Raw genomic sequence first — 19,565 nt, 5'->3', positions numbered from 1 at the left:
GAATCATTTTTAAACCAGCTGGAAAACGTAAACACGACACTTCCTGTATGACGCAGACTTTTGTTTTGTTTCAGGAAAGGCCTCCGGTCCCAGACAGTGAGTGTGCACAACTGTGAGGGAGATAAATAATGATTTTCTTCCTCAGAATTAAGGTGATGATTCATAGGGAAACAGTTTCTTAATGAAAATAGAAACTTACAAAACTACTTCTTTTTTTTCTGCCTTTGAGATCCTTTTTTTTTTCTTGTGGTAGGAGCAAGTTTTATCATTTGTTTTCGTTCTTATGAAGCTTTTTGTTTCACCATGTTACTCATTCATCCCTCTTGCACAAGCTAGATTTGTCTTGTGCACAGCTCAAAGTTCAGGAGTGTTTGCTTTAATGCAGCAGGTTTCGCTGCTAACACACAAGGTCTGCATGTAAGAATGAGCTCCTGTGTATTTTAATCTTGCATTCCTACTGGCTGATGCTGCTTATATGAAATCAGCATGTTTTAAACACTAAGTCATTTATACAGAAATATTTGTTTCATGCGCCTGTAATTTCCATTTCTTTGGAAGTTTCCGTATAAAATGTAATAATAATAAAATCTTAAAGGTAAACATACTATTCACCTTATTTTTAGAATGAATTCATTCCCATAATGAATTAAAAAGGTTGGTTCAGATGGAGAAATTCGTTCACTGGGGCGTTTTCCAGAAAGTGAAGTATGTGTGAAGTGCGAAGTAATTTACTACAAAGTTCTTCGAAGGGAAACCTTCAATTACCGACTTGTTAAATAAAGCCTCACCGTTTATTATCCACTTTTCACATCATAAATCAATCGCAGGCAACAGAGGTAGTAGTGAGTGACACAACAGTATCGTCTCACCCACACAGTCCCGCAGGCCGGTCGAGCGCCACACGCCGTTTCTGTGAAGGGGAAGAAACGCGGCGGACGTTCACTCACCTTGAACACCTCGAGCGGCAGCGGGCTCTTCTGTCCGTCCAGCCGAGCGTCCTCCAGCGCCTGCTGCCAGTCGGCAGCGCTCTTCACGGACCGAAGCTCTGAGGGTTAAAGAGACGAGAGGAGACGAGAGGTTGATGAGTTAGATCGCAATTCTCCTTCTGATACTCAGCAGCTTCTAAGGAACTTTTCCTTTAAATTACTAAGTTTATTTAATGTGTTTTTTCTGCATCTGCTTGTAAACATTCAAACTCTATAGACCATGTTTTTAATAGTTGCACCTTTAAATCCTTTAACTCACATTTTGTGCTTTTTTTTTTGTATGAATTTCTCCAAAAGAAAATTTTTTTAAGCACAATTTTTGTTAAATTTACTCTCCAGCTGAAATTGATCAGTTTTATCAATTAGCTGAAATGAATTCGGACAAATTCTGCAAAGTGATTCATCATTTAAGTTTATGTTTGGAGAAAAAGTGTAGAAAGATCCACTGGTTCTGATTTCCATGTGTAAATATTTGGCAGTTTTCTTAGTCGTCCATGATAGAAAATAAATCTATTATAAATCTAATAATCTGAAGAAATTGTGATTCTTCACAATTTTCTGACATTTCATGTACGAAACTATTAAGAGATTAATCATGAAATAGTAAACAGATTAAAAGCCCTTATTTAAAGTTGGTGTTAATATAATTATTGTGTTCAGGCACCACAGCAGTTAGACTCCTAACTTCAGCTCCTGTTGGAAGTCTGGGCCAAAATAAATAATCAAAAAGAAAACAAAAGACTCATTAAGTATCATTAACTTTCTCATACACTCTGTAATTAGGTTTTGGGTAAAAATCAAAGTTCCCCCTTGTCGCCACGGCGGTTTGAGGCTGATGTAAATGAAAAGGTGTGAGCAGATCAGACGATCACCTGTGGGCGGTTCCAAGGTGAGACGGTTCTCCGGGGCCCAGCCGAGGGGCCGGAGCCTGACGTCCAGGTAGAACAGCCAGGTGTCCTGAGCCTGGAGGTCTTCAGAGAGGCCGGCGTAGCGCAGGCGAAGCCTCCCTCCGACGTTCTGGATGACTCGGACAGGCCAGTACAGGAAAGGGTCGGAGACGTCCTGAAGCTCCAAGACGGAGCCCTCGACGATCAGGTCGACTGTGTTCTTACCTCGGAGAGGCTGAGAGAGAGAGAGAGAGAGAGAGAGAGAGAACATCAGGAAATTAAAATTTGGGGAATTGTCGCAAAATATGAATCTCAGTTTCCGTCATAAACCTTCAAAGTCTTCCCCTGTGAGATATTCTGACTCACCCCCTCCAGCAGGTTGGCCGGCGCCGTCCTGGAGCCAGTCAGGTCCTGTACGAGGAACTCTGTCCAGTCGCTGTATTTCTCCTTGATGGCTGCAAAGAGACAAAAGAAATAACAAAAAAAACAAAAAAAAAACACAGAGCAGAGACTGAAAAGACGCAGACAATCGCAGCGTGGAACGTGAGCACATCTTTATGTCATGTTGAATTATTAAATGTGTAACCACTACAGAGCAGTGTTAAGTGTGGTCACCAGAGAACAGCATGCGTGAGCTCAGTGCATGCGTGTACTTGAAAACACAAACACACACACAGACACACACACACACACAGCGTTTCTACTGATGCATCTTAAATTAAAACTGCATATGTGTAATATTTTAACACTGAATGTTCATTTTTATGCAACTCAGAGAAATTATTCAGTGTTTTTTTTTTTTTTTTCCTGGAAAAGCATCTGAAGCCTCAATGGCTTCATTCACACTGAAAACATTAAAGCTCCTCCAGTGTAAAGGTCTGTGTCCATGTGTAGTGTGATTATAGATCAGGTCTAGCTTCTATATTAATACTGTGAAAGTATCAAAGCCTCAGTCCACAGAGAAATGCACACAGCCTGTATTCAGAAACTGAGCCTTAAAACCAGCCGTCAGGACTTCTGGAACTTTGTGATGTCACAACAAAGCATGTCACCAAGCCCCACCCACCTGGACCCACCATCCAAACCTTGCAGGATTTGGTTTCTCTGAGTGTTTTTACCTGAAATCTGCTATATTTTTATTGGATCACTCAGAAAACAGTGAGCCAATCAGAAGAGAGGCTCAGAGCCTCCTCTCTTCTGATTGGCTCACCAACCTGTTGTTACTAGAGCTCCAGAGAGAAGCCTGAGAGAGGAGATGTAAAACTACACTGAGATGGTATTTGGTTCTTAAAACCACAAATATATCTTCTTATGGGTCAACAATTATATATAATAACATTATATTGTTTATATATTACAAATAAAACACAGGAAAAGTGTAAAATATGGGACCTTTAATGCTAAATTTAATCCACATGCAAAAGAGAAGTAAGAAAAGACATCATGTCTGGCAGGTATCTGCACGAGTAAACATCAAAATCAAAAACACTATTCGATGCCATATTGAACTGTGTAGTTTCAGTGTTAATGAACCAAACAACAGCTGAAAAATAAACTTTTAAATGTGTCTATTTGTGGATATTTCTGCGAGGTCGGTGGTGGGAAGAGAAACAGGAGTTTCATCCAGACTTTCGGGCATCGGAGGTCGTCAGGTTACTTGTAACTTCCTCTGTGAGCAGTAAACGGTGCATTCATTCAAAGTCACTGTTCAGGTCACGCTGCCACGAATTAGATCATCTATGCGTATATAAACACACATATTTCTATGGGCTATTATTAATTTTATATATACTTTTTGAATATGTTTCTATTTTTATATGTACCATATTACATTTGTGTGAGGGACAAATGAGGAAAAAGAAAGAACTGCAACCATGACTGATATGAAACCAATACTAATATTGATGGAGATGATGTAAAACTGACCAGCTAGACAAAAGATGAAAAAGATGCAAAAGCATTAGCCGAATTTAAAATAGCTCACGTTAGGGTTTCCCCCCAAAAACAACCAGAGCAGTGTTAACAGGGCCAATAGGTTTTGGTTTTCATGCGTCAGAATGAAATATGTTTATTTTGAATATTAAACCTTCACATTGTTCTCTGCACTTCCAATTACTGGAAGACTTTTTTTTACAGCTCCCCTCATCACATGACCTTGTTTACAGTAAACTGCAGTGAGAGCTTTCACACAGATAGTGAACTGTATTTGGGTGCAGAGGGCACTAAATGAGGCAGAACATTTAAATCAGTCTGCTTGTCTTAAAAAATTATATATACTTCGGTAACGGTCAGAAAAAACAAAAAGTGGAATGATGCAACAATAAACATGATATTAAACCCACTGGATCAGATTTGACCCTGAAATCAGGCCTCATGTGTCTCTTAACTTAAATCACAAAGACGAGGACTTTAGACTTGGTCTTGGCTTTTATGAGACTTAACTGGAAAAAAAAACAAGCTACCAGATCACCCAGCTTTTACCTGGAAAGTTTTGGAAAAATAAAAATAAAAATATACATACTGTACGTGCAACTATTAGACTTGTGCATTGAAACTAACAAGCCTTGCAAACAGAAATTCATTTGTTATTTTACTGTCCAGAATCCAGAGACCTGAAGGACTTTCACTTTGTTATGACTTGAGTAAAGTCGACCTGACTCGGCTCTCGACCCTCAACAGTGTCACTGTGACCAAAGCTTTTAACAACAATGGCTGATGTTGTGGGGACCGACTCTTTGAGGTGATTCCTCACAACGTTACCACAACATGAAAAAAAATTTGTGTCTCTTTAATGTGACTGATAGCAGTACACACAAACACACACACTGACATACACATACGTATATTTATATATATATATATATATATATGCCAGGTGGAGCGGTGCCAGGCTGAGAAGCCAAGTGCTGCTTCCTGTTTCCCATAATGCAGCAGAGTTATATAATTCCTGCTTTGCTTTTCATTTGCTTCTGACTCCTGTTTGTCCTTTCCACTCCTTTTAAAGAAATTCAAGGAGGATGCTGATGCTAACCTTCAGTGTCCTGCATGTTTTATTTTTTTCTTCCTGTTAGTAACTTGGAAAAAAAAAAAAAAAGAAAAGAAAAAAGCATCCACAAGCTCAGACACTTGCAGGAGCCACTGAAACGTTGCCAAATGAGTCACAGTTACAGAATGACTCCAACACGCTGTGAGAACTGACGTTCCCTGCAGCATTGATTAGCATCAAGCTGAAGTGAAAGTGAAATGCAGTCTGTGTACTCTGAAGCACGCCACCGCTGAGACTGAAAAGAACTTCTGGATTGAGCTTCTTTGGAACTGTGAAGTGTTTTTGTTGGAACATTTTTATTTTTTTTTGTATTGTATTGTTTTGTTTGGTTTTGCTGGTGATGAAGATGAGTGGGTGTGTTTCCATGGTAAAGAGCCAAGAGAGAGCACTGGTGTTTGAGGATGTGTCCTCGGTTTACCGTGTTTATCGAGCTCCTGTTTGTGTGTTTTTTACTTTTCTAAAATCTTCAGTTAACAGAGAAAAACACGAACCAACATGTTGAGTGGGATTTTTTTTTAAAAGATAGAATAAACAGTTTATATTAGGGGAGGTACATGAAATAAAGACCGATCACTTCGTTAAACCATGGAAAAAAGATGTTTATTTAATGAGGATTAATAGTTCTTCACTGAAATGTTGCTAAAAAAAAGGTTTGTTTTGACTTTTTCTACAAACATCTTTGATTTAGTGTGACATTAACGCCCAAACAGAAACCTAATCTATGACATTTATGCCCATTTATAAGTTTATAACACATGAAATACCCACAGTAAAATTACGTAAACATGAACATATATTAAAAATATGACCAATTTGTATATTGTATAACTTATTGTTGGCATATACAACATGTTAATATATATTTATTTATATATGCAAGGTTATCAAAACAAGAATCAATATGTTTATATCAGACTTTATTAATATCTATCTTGCCATTCTCTAAATGTTTGGACCCTGTTATTTGAAAGTTTTTTAAAAGTTAATTTAATGAGTATTTATACTTCTTAACTGAAACTAACTTTTTTTTTACTTTTTCTATAATAATCTTCAGCTGATATCAGTTGATTGTGACGCTTTTACTTTGGTAAGAGATCCTGGGGTCGACCCAGAACACACTGGAGAGAGATTACATATCTCCCGTGGCTCGGGAACGCCCCAGGGATTCCCCACAGGATGATTCAGAAGTTGTTTCGGGGGAGAGGTGTGATAAGATAAGCTGTGGCAAAATGAATGGACGGAGATGGACTTTCACTTTAAAGCGTGATTCAAACTCGGTGCTTATCAGCGTCTGAAAGCTGCATCAGAACTGAGTGGGGGGGGGGGGGGGGGGGTCAACAACAATTTTCCGTAACTTTCCAATCTGACCATCACACACTTCACACAGCGTCTGGCCAGCTGTGCAGAGGCAGGAGAGAAGGAGGGGTCTTGAACTTCTCTCTACAACTTTCATTCTGTCGCTTTTTCTTGCACACAAAACAAACGCACCTTTTCATGGGGAGGGGGGGGGTGGGGTTAAATAAAGCGCCATCGTCTAAAGAAGTGCGCTGCCTTCACCGCACAAAAACATTGGAGGCTTTCATATCTGATAAGCGCAAGAAACGATCGTATGATTATGAGATCACAGCTATCGAGCTAAAGCATGTAGGTCAAATTCCTAATCAGGTCACAGAACACCTGTTTCCAGATGTTGCATTTACAGTATGAGACAGTAAGTCATTATTATGTCGATGTTTGATGAATGCAAATCACTTGTGTAATTATTTGTAGGATTAATCACATCCCGTCTCTCAGAACAAAGACGTGGTCGTACAACATGTTGTTTACGCTTCAAACCCCCGTCAGCGCTTCAACTTCAACTGGAAACAACATTTAAAGAAACGATTATTTTGTTCACGTCTTCGATATCTAACTAACCTCCAACATGAACGGCCACCTGACCTTTGACCGTTCACCCTCATACTCACACCAGCAGGTAAACCAGAATTCGCCGAGGAGAACCTCCACACAGAGAGGTTCTGGGTTGGAAACCCTGTTTGCTGTGAGGCGACAGAGCCAACCACTGCAACACTGTGCCGCCAAAACTTTCTCTCTTTAATTCCTGTCTGTGTTTTTTTTGTTTTTGTTTTTGTTTCCGTGACATGTTAACTTGAAGGTGTGACAGATGTGATCACCACAGTGAGAAGTTGTGGTAAACAAGAAAAAACGAATTTTCATCTTTCACACACACGTAGAAGCTTAAACATCGAAACGTTCTCACAAACGTTCTCTCTCTGAAAAAGTAAATATCGAACACGCTGGAGTTACAGTTTTTAGAAACTGAAGGCCAGATGTTTTCCCTCTTTTACACTGTGTAGTTTAGTAAATGTCAGCGACAGCTGTTTCCAAAACAAACTAGAGACGTTCAACAAACCTTCTTACTACAGTTATTATTATAATCCCCATTTAAATCACAGATTCGAGTAAATATCTCTGACGCTCAGCTCCTCGGCGGCTGCTGAGGATTTTAAATATATAATCGACCAAATCAATAAAACCTCTAACTCACGGCTCCGGACTCCACATGTCCTGCCTGATTCAAACTCAAATCAACAACCGTGGAATTTTTCCAGCAAATAATTCGACGTGTCGACACGGGAGAAGCCGTTTTTCCTGTGACGCTAACGTGAACGGCGAATGTCTCTGTGGCCCAGTCGCTCACTGTACGGCTGTTTAATAATAGTGTTTTTTCCTGTGAGACTATTTTCTTTCCTCGCTGCTGCTGCTACTGCTACTGCTACACACACACACACACACACACACACACACACACACACACACACACACACACACACACACACACACACTGCTGTGTTGATCTCGGGTGTGCAGAAATAGATAAACTATTTTTACAGATCCTGCTGAGATTAGTCATGAAGCCAGTTAGAGCTCAGCTGAATGGTTGCAGCAGAAGCTAAAACATGCAAACTTCAACCTCCTTCACCCTCCCTCCCTCCCTCCCCCCCTCCCCACCCCCCACCCTTCCTCCCCCCTCCCTCCCCAGCTTGCGGCTTCATTTTGCTGTAGTGCTGCTGTGTATATAAATAATTATCTATTATTCTTCATTTCCATCCCGAAGGCAGCAGACACGCAGAGGTGAAAGCCTGACTTTCACATAACAATAAGTGCATAATTAACCTTGAGGGAGGAGAGATCTTTAAAGCACCCCACCCCCCATCCTCCCCCATTCTTCTACAACTGTCCCGGTGCCAACCTCACCCCTCCTCCTCCTCCTCCTCCTCCTCCTCCCCTTTCCCAGAGGCCCAGGCTGCACCAAAGCTGGCTTCAGTCTCCGAGCAAATATCTTAACATTAAAAAACAAACAAGAATATATGAAAGTTGCATATTTGCATATTCCCCCTCTCTTCTCTGTAAACAACCCGGGCTTATTTAAAAGCTTTACTTTAGATAATCAATGTTATAATTAAAGGAGAAAAAATGGTCTCGGTGCTTCTCGGTGATCGCAGCGGTGCAACAGATTCTAATCAGAGTTAATGGGAGCAAATTGCGCCTGATTCCCCGCTCCGTCTTATCCAGTCATTACGCGGCGGCATAGAGATGAGCTGGAAAGCCCTTTGTAATTTAACTCCATTTTAACTGACAGGTTTTCCAAACAGGCCGTGAGCACGTGGGCGCGAGGAAAAAAAAACCCAACAAAACAAAACAAAAGCCTTGTGTGTTTACTGAGAGACGTCCCACTGTTGTGTTGCTGTGTTTGGCCGGGGCGGTTTCATAAGCAATATTGTTAACATTTTTATAGTCCTGCTCATGACAGGGCAGGGAATATTACAGCAAATCTGTGTAAGTATGAATTACCTCAGCGACGTGTTAGCGCTAAGTGCTAAAGAGCCCCGCAGTGGTATTGTCATCGTGTGTGTCTGTTTTGACGTAGACTTCCTTTGATTCTTTTCTCCACTCACGAAAAAAAAAAAGCTTCTTTTAAAAAGGCGCATACTGCTTATGAAAATGAAGCCTATTCACACACACACACACACACACACACACAAAAGGCACAAACACACACACACTCTTCTATAGTATACAAGACAAACACAGAACCATAGTGAGGTTATGCAAATGTAGAGGTTGCAGCAGGGAGGGCTGCTGAAACGTGAACCAGACTAGAAGCTGTGTGTTGTGTTGTTGTATCAGGCTGCGCTGCTTTCAGTGGAAAGTTAAAACAGGCATCATGACATTACTGAGAGAATACTGCATGTGCAAGTCGATATACAGTATATCACATATGGCAAAGATGTGCAAAAGCTCATATCAAATAAGCGTGGTGAAGTTTCCCACTGTCAGACACCAAAGATATATGTATTAATAATAATAAAGAAGAGGCGGAAGAAGCAGAAAATTAAGAAGATAAATAACAAGAAGACAATTAAGAAAAAGAAGAAGAAGAAGAAGCAGAAAATTAAGTAGAAGAAGAAGAAGAAAAATCTATGCTGTGTCCCTGAGAGCTCACAACATAATGGAAGTGTTTCCAGGGGACACAAAGAAGTGACGCACTTGCATGGATTCATTATAATACACGTGCTATAAAACGTCCATGTGCACTTGTTGTTCAATGCTTTTAACTTCAAAAGTCACAAAGCATCGAAACAGCAAGTGCGTCCCCCTGGAAACGCTCCCGTTGTCGTCGGTGCCACTAACGATCTGCCCCAGGAAACGGGCGGACTCTGCGATCTCCTTCAAGTCCCGTCTTATAACTCACTTTTATCCCACAGCTTTTCCTAATTTTACTTTTCCCCTTGAAGTGAAGTTTTATTTCTCTGTACTCGTTTTTATTCCCTGATTGTTTGAAATCTATTGCCTTTGTTAAGAATTTAGATTTTGAAAAGAGGCTCTATAATTGAAGATTATTATTATTATTATCATGTGCTTGTGTTTTCTTCAGTTGCAGTGCTCTGAGCCCTCAGGGCCACCGTACGTAAAGCCCCTCTCCGCGCTGCCCACTCATTCATTACAACAGCACGTCTGTGAGCTTGTTGCAGCAGAACCAGCTTCCACAGAAACCTGACTCTGGCTCAACTTCTGCTGCAACATCATGTGGCAATGAACAACTGTGTGTAAGGCAAACACGCATCAGGAAAAATATTAAGAGGTTTGACTGTCGGTTTATGTCTCAAATGTAACTTTAATTATAATTTTTCTCTTTTTGAAGGTGGCAGTTATTGATGTAGGATTACTTGCAGGGTTTTTGTGGTTGTATGTGTTGGTGTTGTCTTGTTACTGTTGAGTAATATTTATATCTCTGCTTCTTTCTACCTTCACTATGTTCCTACTGTTTTTTGGGACAACAGTGGAAAAGTTTCTTAAATCCTTAAATCTTAAACTTTTTGGAAGTTTTTTTCACTTTCAATGCAAATTATTATCTTAAATGGTCACGATGCTCAAACTGAATCAAATCAAACGTATTGTTAGTGCACACTGTGGGACTGAGCTAATCTGCTGTTTACCTGCAGAAGCAGATGTCTTGCTGCTGCGGACATTTACACTTGGACTGTTGCAAGAGCTGCGATTGGTCAGTACAGGTTTGCAAGTTCAGGGGAGATTACTGATCAAGTAAATTGAGGAAACGCTCAGATTTAGAGGCAGTGACTGTGTGAAAAGTCAAAATTAAACCTGTTTGTTGTTCCTTTATACCACAAAGTAAATCAGAGAATGTAAACAGCTTAGAGTTGAAACCATTAGTCATTTATCGTTTAGTCGATCGACAGAAAAACTATTTTGAAAAATGCCTAACATTTCCTTATTTTGGCCTTAAGGACATTGTCAATAGGTATTTTATTGACCAAATGATTAATTGAATACTCAAGAAATTATTCTTAAAACACATTTGTACGTTTTCTCTGCCGCCAATCGTGGTTTCTTGCCATTGTGTTTACAAGACAAGAGGTTATAATACGCCCTCCGAGCAGCGCTGGAGCTACAGTGACTCGGTATCGGAAAGTGATGAGACAGGCTAGCTGGTTAGCGTGCTAACTAAAGTAGAAGAAAAGATATGATAGAGACAAGATTTAACATTGGCAATGGTTTCCAGCTCTTGGTGAGTAAAGGAATAACTTGCAATGTTTCTTCTAGACTAGTATGTAAACAGCTGCTAATGCTAACGCTAGCTATGTAGCAATAGCAACCCTTACATATACCTCCTTATAAGCAAAGTACGGCCTAATAATGCACCAAATGAAAAGTAAAATATGACCTTTACACTGGAGCTGGAGGCATAGATCCACTTTTCCACGTCAGCTGATAAAAGCAGTGTGTCAGGGTTCAGGGGTCGCAAGGGTCACACCCAAACTAAAGCAATGTCAGTCTGATTACAGCCAAACACCACAGCACACCACACTACACACACACACACACACACAGCAGAAGAAGAAGAAAGGTCTATCTGAGCGCGTCATCTCCAGCAGGCACGGTGAATTCATTATGCAAATGAAATCTGTTCGACGAGCAGCTACCTTACCCACATGACCAAACTTGTGATGTAGCCTCAAAAAATAAAAATATATAAATAACCTCTTTACTGAATGTATCACACACACATACACACACACACACACACACACACATGAGATACCAAGGGAATCCACAGCAGCTCGAATCCGTCTGAACGAGCTTCACGTGCACTAAAAATGCCATAAATATGCAAAGTAGGTTGAATTACATGTCACTGTCTGGATCTGTAACCGCTGTTAATTTAACTTTCTGACTTACCTGCCAGAGGATTAGAGAGAAAAAGATTTATTTTCCGAGATCTGCATTCGCTCGTCAAAACTTAATTTATATTTCTCATGCACCTTCCTGCTTGAAATCTTCAAAATAAAAACACACAAAAACACGAGGTTACCATGTTTAAATTAAGAGTTATTCTCAGCTAATAATCCAAAAGCAGGAGGGGGGGCACGGAGCCATTACAGGCGAGGTGGAAAAATCAACGCTTTAGCCTGTAAAAATGACTTTTTAATGTCGAAAAATGAGCAAATTACACAACAGAAGTGCTCGCAATGCTGCAAACGGAGACGCTGATTAACTCGGGCGCTGATTTGATGAGCACAAGGGCTTTGCCGAACGCATCACTTAGCAGGGGAGCATCTGAAGTGGAGCGTGTGTGTTTGTAAGGGTGTGTGTGTGTGTGTGTGTGTGTGTGTGTGTGTGTGGGCTGAGTTTTAGGAGCGAGTTTGACAAGGAGTTTAGGTGTGTTCGTTATATGTGGTTTAGTCCAGTTGAAACACTTTAAAGCAAATCTGTGTTCTGGTTTCGCACCTTCTCACAAAAGCGAGCGAATTCTGAAAACGGACTGCAGAGTGAGCAGGGAACCAATCAAAAGCCTGCTGAGTACAGTCATTGTGAAAGTCTGACATCTCTTCTTAAAGCTCAGTCTGGTCTGAAACAACACTTTCAAAGTGTTTTAAATGTGTTAAATATAAAGTTTGTATTATGTTATAATTCATTTAAGTGATTGACAATAAAAGCAGCTGCTGGTTGCAGCTTGTGAGATGGTTTTTGTGTGTGTGTGTGTGTGTGTGTGTGTGATAGTATCCAACCGTGAAGACAGTTTTAGTTTTATTTGCCCTGATATCTGAATGAGATTTTTGTGCTGCACACAGCTTTGAAAAACAACTTTAAAAAAAAAAAAAAAAAAAGAGATAAACAGGAACAAACAGAAACGGTTTCCCTGTCACTTCATTAACGCTGAAGCAACACAGTGACATCAGCAGGATTCACCGGGACGATATGGCGGCGCTCACATTCATATTCATATTCACATCGTTTGTGACAGAGCTGCACAAGCGAGCGCGTCCCGAGAGGTCAGCGCACGATACAGATGATAAGCTCGTGTCCCATTCGCCCAGATTTGGTTTGTTCACACTTCAGTTTGGGTCACTTCAGCATTTAATGTGCGTTTTATCTGCGCGGGTCGAAAAGGGCGAACTGAGCCTTTAAGGAACTTTCTCATTCTCACAGACGTCTCTTTAGCTTCACACGTCCACAACTTTAAATATCCTCAAACTGCTGGTTTCCAAGGTCAAAGATCAACCTTGAATCTTAAGATTAGCTCTTTAAATACTAACAAGTTAAACATCTCAGCTTTATCCCGCTGAGGAGGAGGATTGTGGGAAACTATCACAAGGTTTGGAGCTGCTACTAAATGAACTAAAGAAACAAATACAACACTGCTACAACCAGGAGTCCTGAGACGTCCTCTGAAAAATATGTTATGGCTGTCGGGAAAACACGCTGGTCTCATCGGTACGCCTTCTTTTTCTTTTAAATATGATTTTCAGTCATATGACACACACACACACACACACACACACACACACACACATCCAAAAATGAAAGAGGACAAACAATACACGCAGAGCAAACGACCCTAAACATCATTAACATGTAATTGTGACTCTGTTGTAAGTTACAGAATCAACTGATTATAAAAAGAAACACGTGTTTATGACGGTTTAGCCACTAAAGAAGCGATATCAGAAACTTCTCAGACACTTTTGCGACACATATTGATCTTATCTGCTCAAACACATTTCACACCCAGCCCGTCTCAAGTGACCAGTGACCTTCTCTTCCCCCGACACACACGCCTGTTTATCAAAGCGTCACATTTCTGACCGAGCTGCTGCATTTTGCACTAGTTATCATACGAGCACAGCTTGGTCTTAGCAGGCAAAGGCAGCAGCGCGTGCGTGTGTGTGTGTGTGTGTGTGTGTGTGTGTGTGTGTGTGTGTGTGTTGTGTGTGTGTGTGTGTGTGTGTGTGTGTGTGTGTGTGTGTGTGTTATCGCTCTGCTAAGACACTCAGCTAGAGAGGAGTCACATGCAAGAAAGATGCAAGGCATGACAACTGAGCTGTGAGGTCACTTCCTGTAGAGAGATGAAAAGAGGAAGAGGAAGAAGAGGAGGAGGAGGAGGAGGAGGAGGAGGAAGCACACTGTACATGCGGCCTAACGTTGACACAGTGTTGATTCGATGTTAGCCACTAGTGAGCCGGGCAGGCGAGTTAGTCAGAGGCGCTGTTAGCGCTGCTTACCTTTTCTTAGGTAAACGTTATCTGAGAAACAAAAACACAAACAAAAAGGAAACAAATAAAACAGGTAACTGTAACACAGGTGTGAGCACTCAAAAACACACACAAACACACACACACACACATAACGCTGCTCTCATATTCCGGATGACTAAGCAACACACACACACACACACACACACACACACACACACACACACAAATATGCATAAAATGATGCAAAGCCTTGAAATGAAGCAACAATTTTTATTTTTTTTTGTGGCCATATTCATAAACTGACAGTATGTTGCAGCAGCCTCTGTGGGGAATATAGAGCCGCCTTCATTACATGATTTATGCTTCGGTTTGCATCATTAAACACGCAGCACTGTCAGCTGTCCGTTATCATTATGAAAAGGAAAAGAGGGGAAACAGCGAAGGGAAGAGCTTCCTGAGGGACACAGGAGGAGATGGTTAATAGAGGTGGACATCAGTGGACAGAAACAGCTCATTTTTACAGATTTCTCTTCTTTAACTTCGGCTGAAATCCCTTTTCTCAACTGATATTATGAAAATTGGTGATATATTGATATATATATATAAATGTACGTGAGTTTTGGGGGTTTTTTTTGTTTCAGTAAACGGGTGTTTTGACTTTTTCTGTTTTTTTTCTACCGTCGCCATGAAATAAAAAAGAAGAAATGCAGATGTTGGAGTTGTTGGGATGATTTGAATCTAATCTAACTTCCTTCTTACTTCAATCTACTGAGCGGGTTTCGACTTGTTTGGCACACCTACAGAACGGCTGGAGGATCACGTCGTCGTCCGGTCGACTCTTTCTCCTACAAGGTGCGTATCATAACACACGCCAACAACTCCCTTCACCAGGTGTGTTTTGGACGAACCGTAAATGCTGCTTCGCTGGCAAAAGAGGCGAACGAGCTCAGGTGTGATTTGGAGACGTTCACACGGCTGTTTTTCTTTTATATATTTACATGGTTTTTCTGTCTTTTTCCATTTCAAACCCGCCTCTGTGAATCTGTGAACGTTTCTTCAGATGAAAACGTCGTCGTTACTTTATATGAGTGTTAATTTTAAGAGAGATTTTCACCTTACGGCAACAATTTCATCACCTGCTGTGCACGGACTGAGAGGATGGAGAGTTTAAACTCATCACTCATCTCTGCTGAACGTAAACACATTTAAAAACACCACCGCTCAACAAATTTATACCTTTCTGACAAAATCCTGACAATCTGAACTCTTTAACGGATGTGATTTGACATATTTCAATTCTCCAGTGTGAAGCTAAAACAATTAGTCAGTTAATTGACAGGAAACTAATTGGAAAAATCTTTTTTTAGCCAAAAAAAAGCCTCAAATTTACATTTCCAGCTTCTCCGACTGTAAACTGAATATATTCACATTTTTTTTGGACAATTAATCAAACAAAACACGTCAAATCATGATGGGCATTTAAAAAATAAATAAATAAATCATCCAACAGATTGATTGATGGTAAAAGTAAATCACTCCCTGCTGTCATGTCGTGCTTGGTGACTTGAAATACAAAAATAAATAAATAAATAAATAAATAAAGGCTAGTCCACTGCCGAATGAACGTGTCGTTTCCCTGTTTGATAGATAATCCACGGAGACGTGAAAACAGACGTTTACGAATCACCTGCTGCTACAAAAGGGAAAAATGAGTGAGTCGGTGAAGGGGACATATGGAGGCCGGCGTGAGGGCGAGGACGACCGAGTCAGGTGGAAAACATATCCAGGTCGTCTCACCGTCTCCACAACAACAGAGACGCCGGCTATCCATCAGCGGGGGAAAGTGTCGAGTAAAACAAATGGTCTGAACGCGGCTGGAGAGGGTGAGTCATCTATCTAGTGGGGTGAGGGGGGGGGTGAGTTGGAAATATCACTGTGAGTGAAAAGCTTTGGCAAAAAGTTGTGATATTGTGAAAGGGACAGCAAGAGGAAAAAGGAGATGTTAAGGGTGACGCTTTATTTTGGTGAGGAGTGAGAGGTCCCTCTTTAGGGGTGGGGGGTGGGGAGAGGAGAAGACCCGTCTCTGGCTGTGACCTGGCTGGCAGGTGGAATGACGCTGAGCGAATGTGATGGCGAAGGGCGTGATGTGTCGGTTAGAAAACTGGCAGCGACAGTCAAAGCACTTCAAGGAAAACCTGTCTTTCCGCTCAGTTTATTTAAAGCATTCTTTGTGAGGTGAAGATGGGAGGTGTTCACATGTTTGTGTGTGTGTGTGTGTGTGTGTGTGTGTGTGTGTGTTTGTGTGTGTTTGTGTTACGGTTAGCTGACCTTTGGTGCAACTACCTAAAAACCCTTAAGTGACTCAGTGTCGTGCTGCAGATTTTCAAGTTTTCAATCGGATTCCTTCAGGATGGAAAAGATTTTTTTAAGAAACCAACTATACGGTCACACCATGTTACGAGCGTATCATCATCATCAGTGCAAGAAAAAATAAAGTTAAGACTGTTTTTTTTTTTAAGCTACAATAATAACCGTGTGGTGCATATAATAAAGACACAAAACACCCAATTAAAAAGGCAGAAAATCCCCCCAAAAAATACTGGAAAAAAAATATTTTGCGCAGATTCCTTCACATCTAAAAGACACTTTTCACCCCTGTTTACAGTAAACAAGTTAATGATCCAACAGGCACGGCTCAGGAAACTGTCTTTTGCTTTTGTTTCTGTTGCCACAAAATGCAAATTGAGCAGTAAATTATCTGACTGAGTCTCTCAGACTCAGAGTCGCCGTGTTAAAACAGTATTTTTCTAAAAAGGTCACATTTTGTATAAAGAGAACCAAAAGAGTCCACCTGCAGTATTTTAAGGAAAATTTACCATTTTCACTTGAGGCTTGTTCTCCTAAATTTTAGCTTTAAATTTTGAATTGACCGCAGGTGAAAACAAAAGACAACGCGCACAAATGTATTTGTACCTGGCAAAGGTCAAAGTGACTGCGGATGTTTAAAAAACAGGTGAAAATGTGAACATATACATTAATTTTCACTTCTAATATATTATGTACAGTCAATGGTTTACATAGTATGTTTAACCTGAGGGTGTGTTTGCGTTTTTTTAAGTTGAATAATAGATATAAAACTACAAAAATAAGCCTGAAGTTGTGAAAAAATCTTTTTTAAAGGTCCATCCAGTGTAAAGGTCTCTGTCCATGTGTTGTTTGATTATTGATCAGGTTTAGGTTCTATATTAATACTGTGAAAGTATCAAAGCCTCAATCCACAGAGAAATTCAGAAACTGAGCTTTAAAACGAGCCGTCAGGACTTCCTGTAACTTTGTGATGTCACAACAAAGCAGTCACCGCCCTCAGCCATGCCCCAAGCCCCGCCCACCTGGACCCACCATCCAAACCTTGCAGGATTTGGTTTCTCTGAGTGTTTTGCCTGAAATCTGCTTTATTTTATATCAGATCACTCAAAAAATAGTCAGCCAATCAGAAGAGAGGCTCAGAGCCTCCGCTCTTCTGATTGGCTGACTGACCTGTTGTAACTAGAGCTGCAGAGAGAAGCCTGAGAGAACTAAAACTACACTGAGATGGTTTTTGGTTCTTAAAAAACCACAAATATATCTTCTTATGGATCAACACTTCAGGAGCTTAATGATCCAATTATCGCCTTGAATTTTGTTGTTGTCTTGCAAACAATAAATATAAAACCTGATAAATTTCCAGAACATAACGAGCCTTTCATTTAAGTATAATAAAGCTCTGTATCCTCAATTGATTTTGCAGCAAAAAGTTGTGCTAACTTATTAACTTCATGAGGAACCTCCTTCATATCAGGGATTTCATGTGGCGGCCTGATGCTTCAGATACACGTGTTTCTTCCTACCTTCAGGGGGCATGAGGGCCTTGTCGTTCTGGGCGCACCAGCCCACCGGGTGCAGCTCGGCCGTCATGACGTCGCACCAGAAGTCGGCCTTGCGGTCCTCGCCGTAGCCGCTGAAGCGCAGCAGCAGCAGCTGGCCGCACGTGGTGATGATGGTGGCCACCCAGTACGTGTCCGGGCTGCTCTTATTGGCCACTTCCAGCTTCATACCGGGCTGGAAGCTGCTCTGCAGGCTGATCTCCACCTGGGAGGAGACGGATTGTTAAAGGAAAGGTTGCCGCTACATCGCTGCTTCAAATGTGGAACTAAAAAGGTAATAATCACCATTCGCCTTCATATTGATGCTTTTGGTGCTTTCTGATCAGATTTACACAATAGGAAACAGATGTAAGGTATAAAAAGGGAACTCCACTAATTTTACACATAAAGGTCAGTTTATGGGAAGTAATACGCAGCCTGCTGAAGCAGATGTCATCACGGTCAACTTGCTTTAACAGACAGTCGGAGTTACTAACTGGAACGCAGGATCATGTGTTTTTGGAGCTTGAGTCACACTTGAGGCTAAAAGTCGAGATATTTTTGCCTCTGCTGCTTCAATTTTGCTTTTTCATTTTCAAAATCTCTCCCTATAAACTCCACTAAACTACAACGGTCAATAATATCCCTCCACCGACCCGCCAAGTTGCGGTAAATAAGGTCACAATGTCTCCTTCCTGAGTTACAGCATTTACTAATAACCAGCAGTGCTTTGGCAGAACATTATGATGTCACAGTGAAGTTGACCTTTGACCTTTTTTTGGACATAAAATGCCATCGCTTCATTTTATCCTTATGGAGACTTGAGTCAAATTGTGTCATAATTAAGTAAGTGTGTGAATTTGTGAGTTTTGTGAGGTCACAGTGACTTTTGACCTTTAACGTTTGACCACCAAAGTCTTTTCAGTTCATCTTTGAGTCTGAGTGAATGTTCGTGCCAAATTTGAAGAAGTTCCCTCAAGGCGTCATCAAGATATCTCCTCCGGATGCATGAAAATAGATCCTTTAAACTGCAATTCTACAAAGACAATGAATTGCTGTTTTCCACTGTTTCATATGTGACTGTAAACTCAATCTTTTTTTTGGGGGGTTTTCGGACCGTTTTGTTGAGTAAAACAAGCATTTCAGAGACGTCCGTCTGTGGGAATTTTATAGGCTGAACAATCGATAAACTGAAACGATAAATCAATAAAGAAAATAATTGTGAGATTCAGCCATAGATTTTAAATCAGAGGAGAAACTTTCCTGAGACAGTTTTTAATTCGACTGCAGGCAGCGGTGCTATGAACCGCAGGTGAGAGTTTAATAATCACCGAACAGACTTAACGAGAGCTGAGTGGAACCGGTCCCAGACAACAGCCTTTCAGTTTCTCCTCGCACTGATTTATCGCTTTCCCTCCGCGAGACACTGAATGCAGCACAGCACATAATGCATTTCCACCATAGCCACAGGCTGCCATACAATTCTCGAGAACCCTACGAGCCCGACAGGATGTTCACATTCTACACTCAACACAGACGCACACACTCTCTCTCTCGAGTGAATGGAAAAAGCCAAGATCTTAGAAATAAACACAATACAAATGGCCCCGTGACTTCCTGCTGCAACAATGCAAACGTGCTGTATCACTCCGGTTGGCTTATGTAAGAGAGCTACGGGCAGCCTC

The 19,565-nt window shown here is 40.9% G+C and overlaps 1 protein-coding gene across 4 annotated transcripts in view; it reads right to left on the bottom strand.

The window, feature by feature from the left end:
- The window catches only part of sfmbt2 (Scm like with four mbt domains 2), a 46,612-nt gene that overhangs the window by 14,293 nt on the left and 12,754 nt on the right, over positions 1-19,565 (bottom strand). For 3 of the 4 annotated variants that reach the window (XM_056367573.1, XM_056367572.1, XM_056367574.1), the window contains exons 4-8: positions 17,866-18,106; positions 14,006-14,026; positions 2,240-2,328; positions 1,859-2,108; positions 948-1,045 (exon numbers count right to left, since the gene is read on the bottom strand). In XM_056367573.1, the coding sequence (XP_056223548.1) occupies positions 948-1,045; positions 1,859-2,108; positions 2,240-2,328; positions 14,006-14,026; positions 17,866-18,106 (699 nt within the window). The remainder of the gene's footprint in view (positions 1-947; positions 1,046-1,858; positions 2,109-2,239; positions 2,329-14,005; positions 14,027-17,865; positions 18,107-19,565) is intronic. The other variant, XM_056367575.1, reaches the window with a different exon arrangement.

This window comes from Seriola aureovittata, chromosome 22 (assembly GCF_021018895.1).
Source record: "Seriola aureovittata isolate HTS-2021-v1 ecotype China chromosome 22, ASM2101889v1, whole genome shotgun sequence".
NCBI classification, from domain to species: Eukaryota; Metazoa; Chordata; class Actinopteri; order Carangiformes; family Carangidae; genus Seriola; species Seriola aureovittata.
This window is presented reverse-complemented; position numbering and strand designations above follow the sequence as displayed.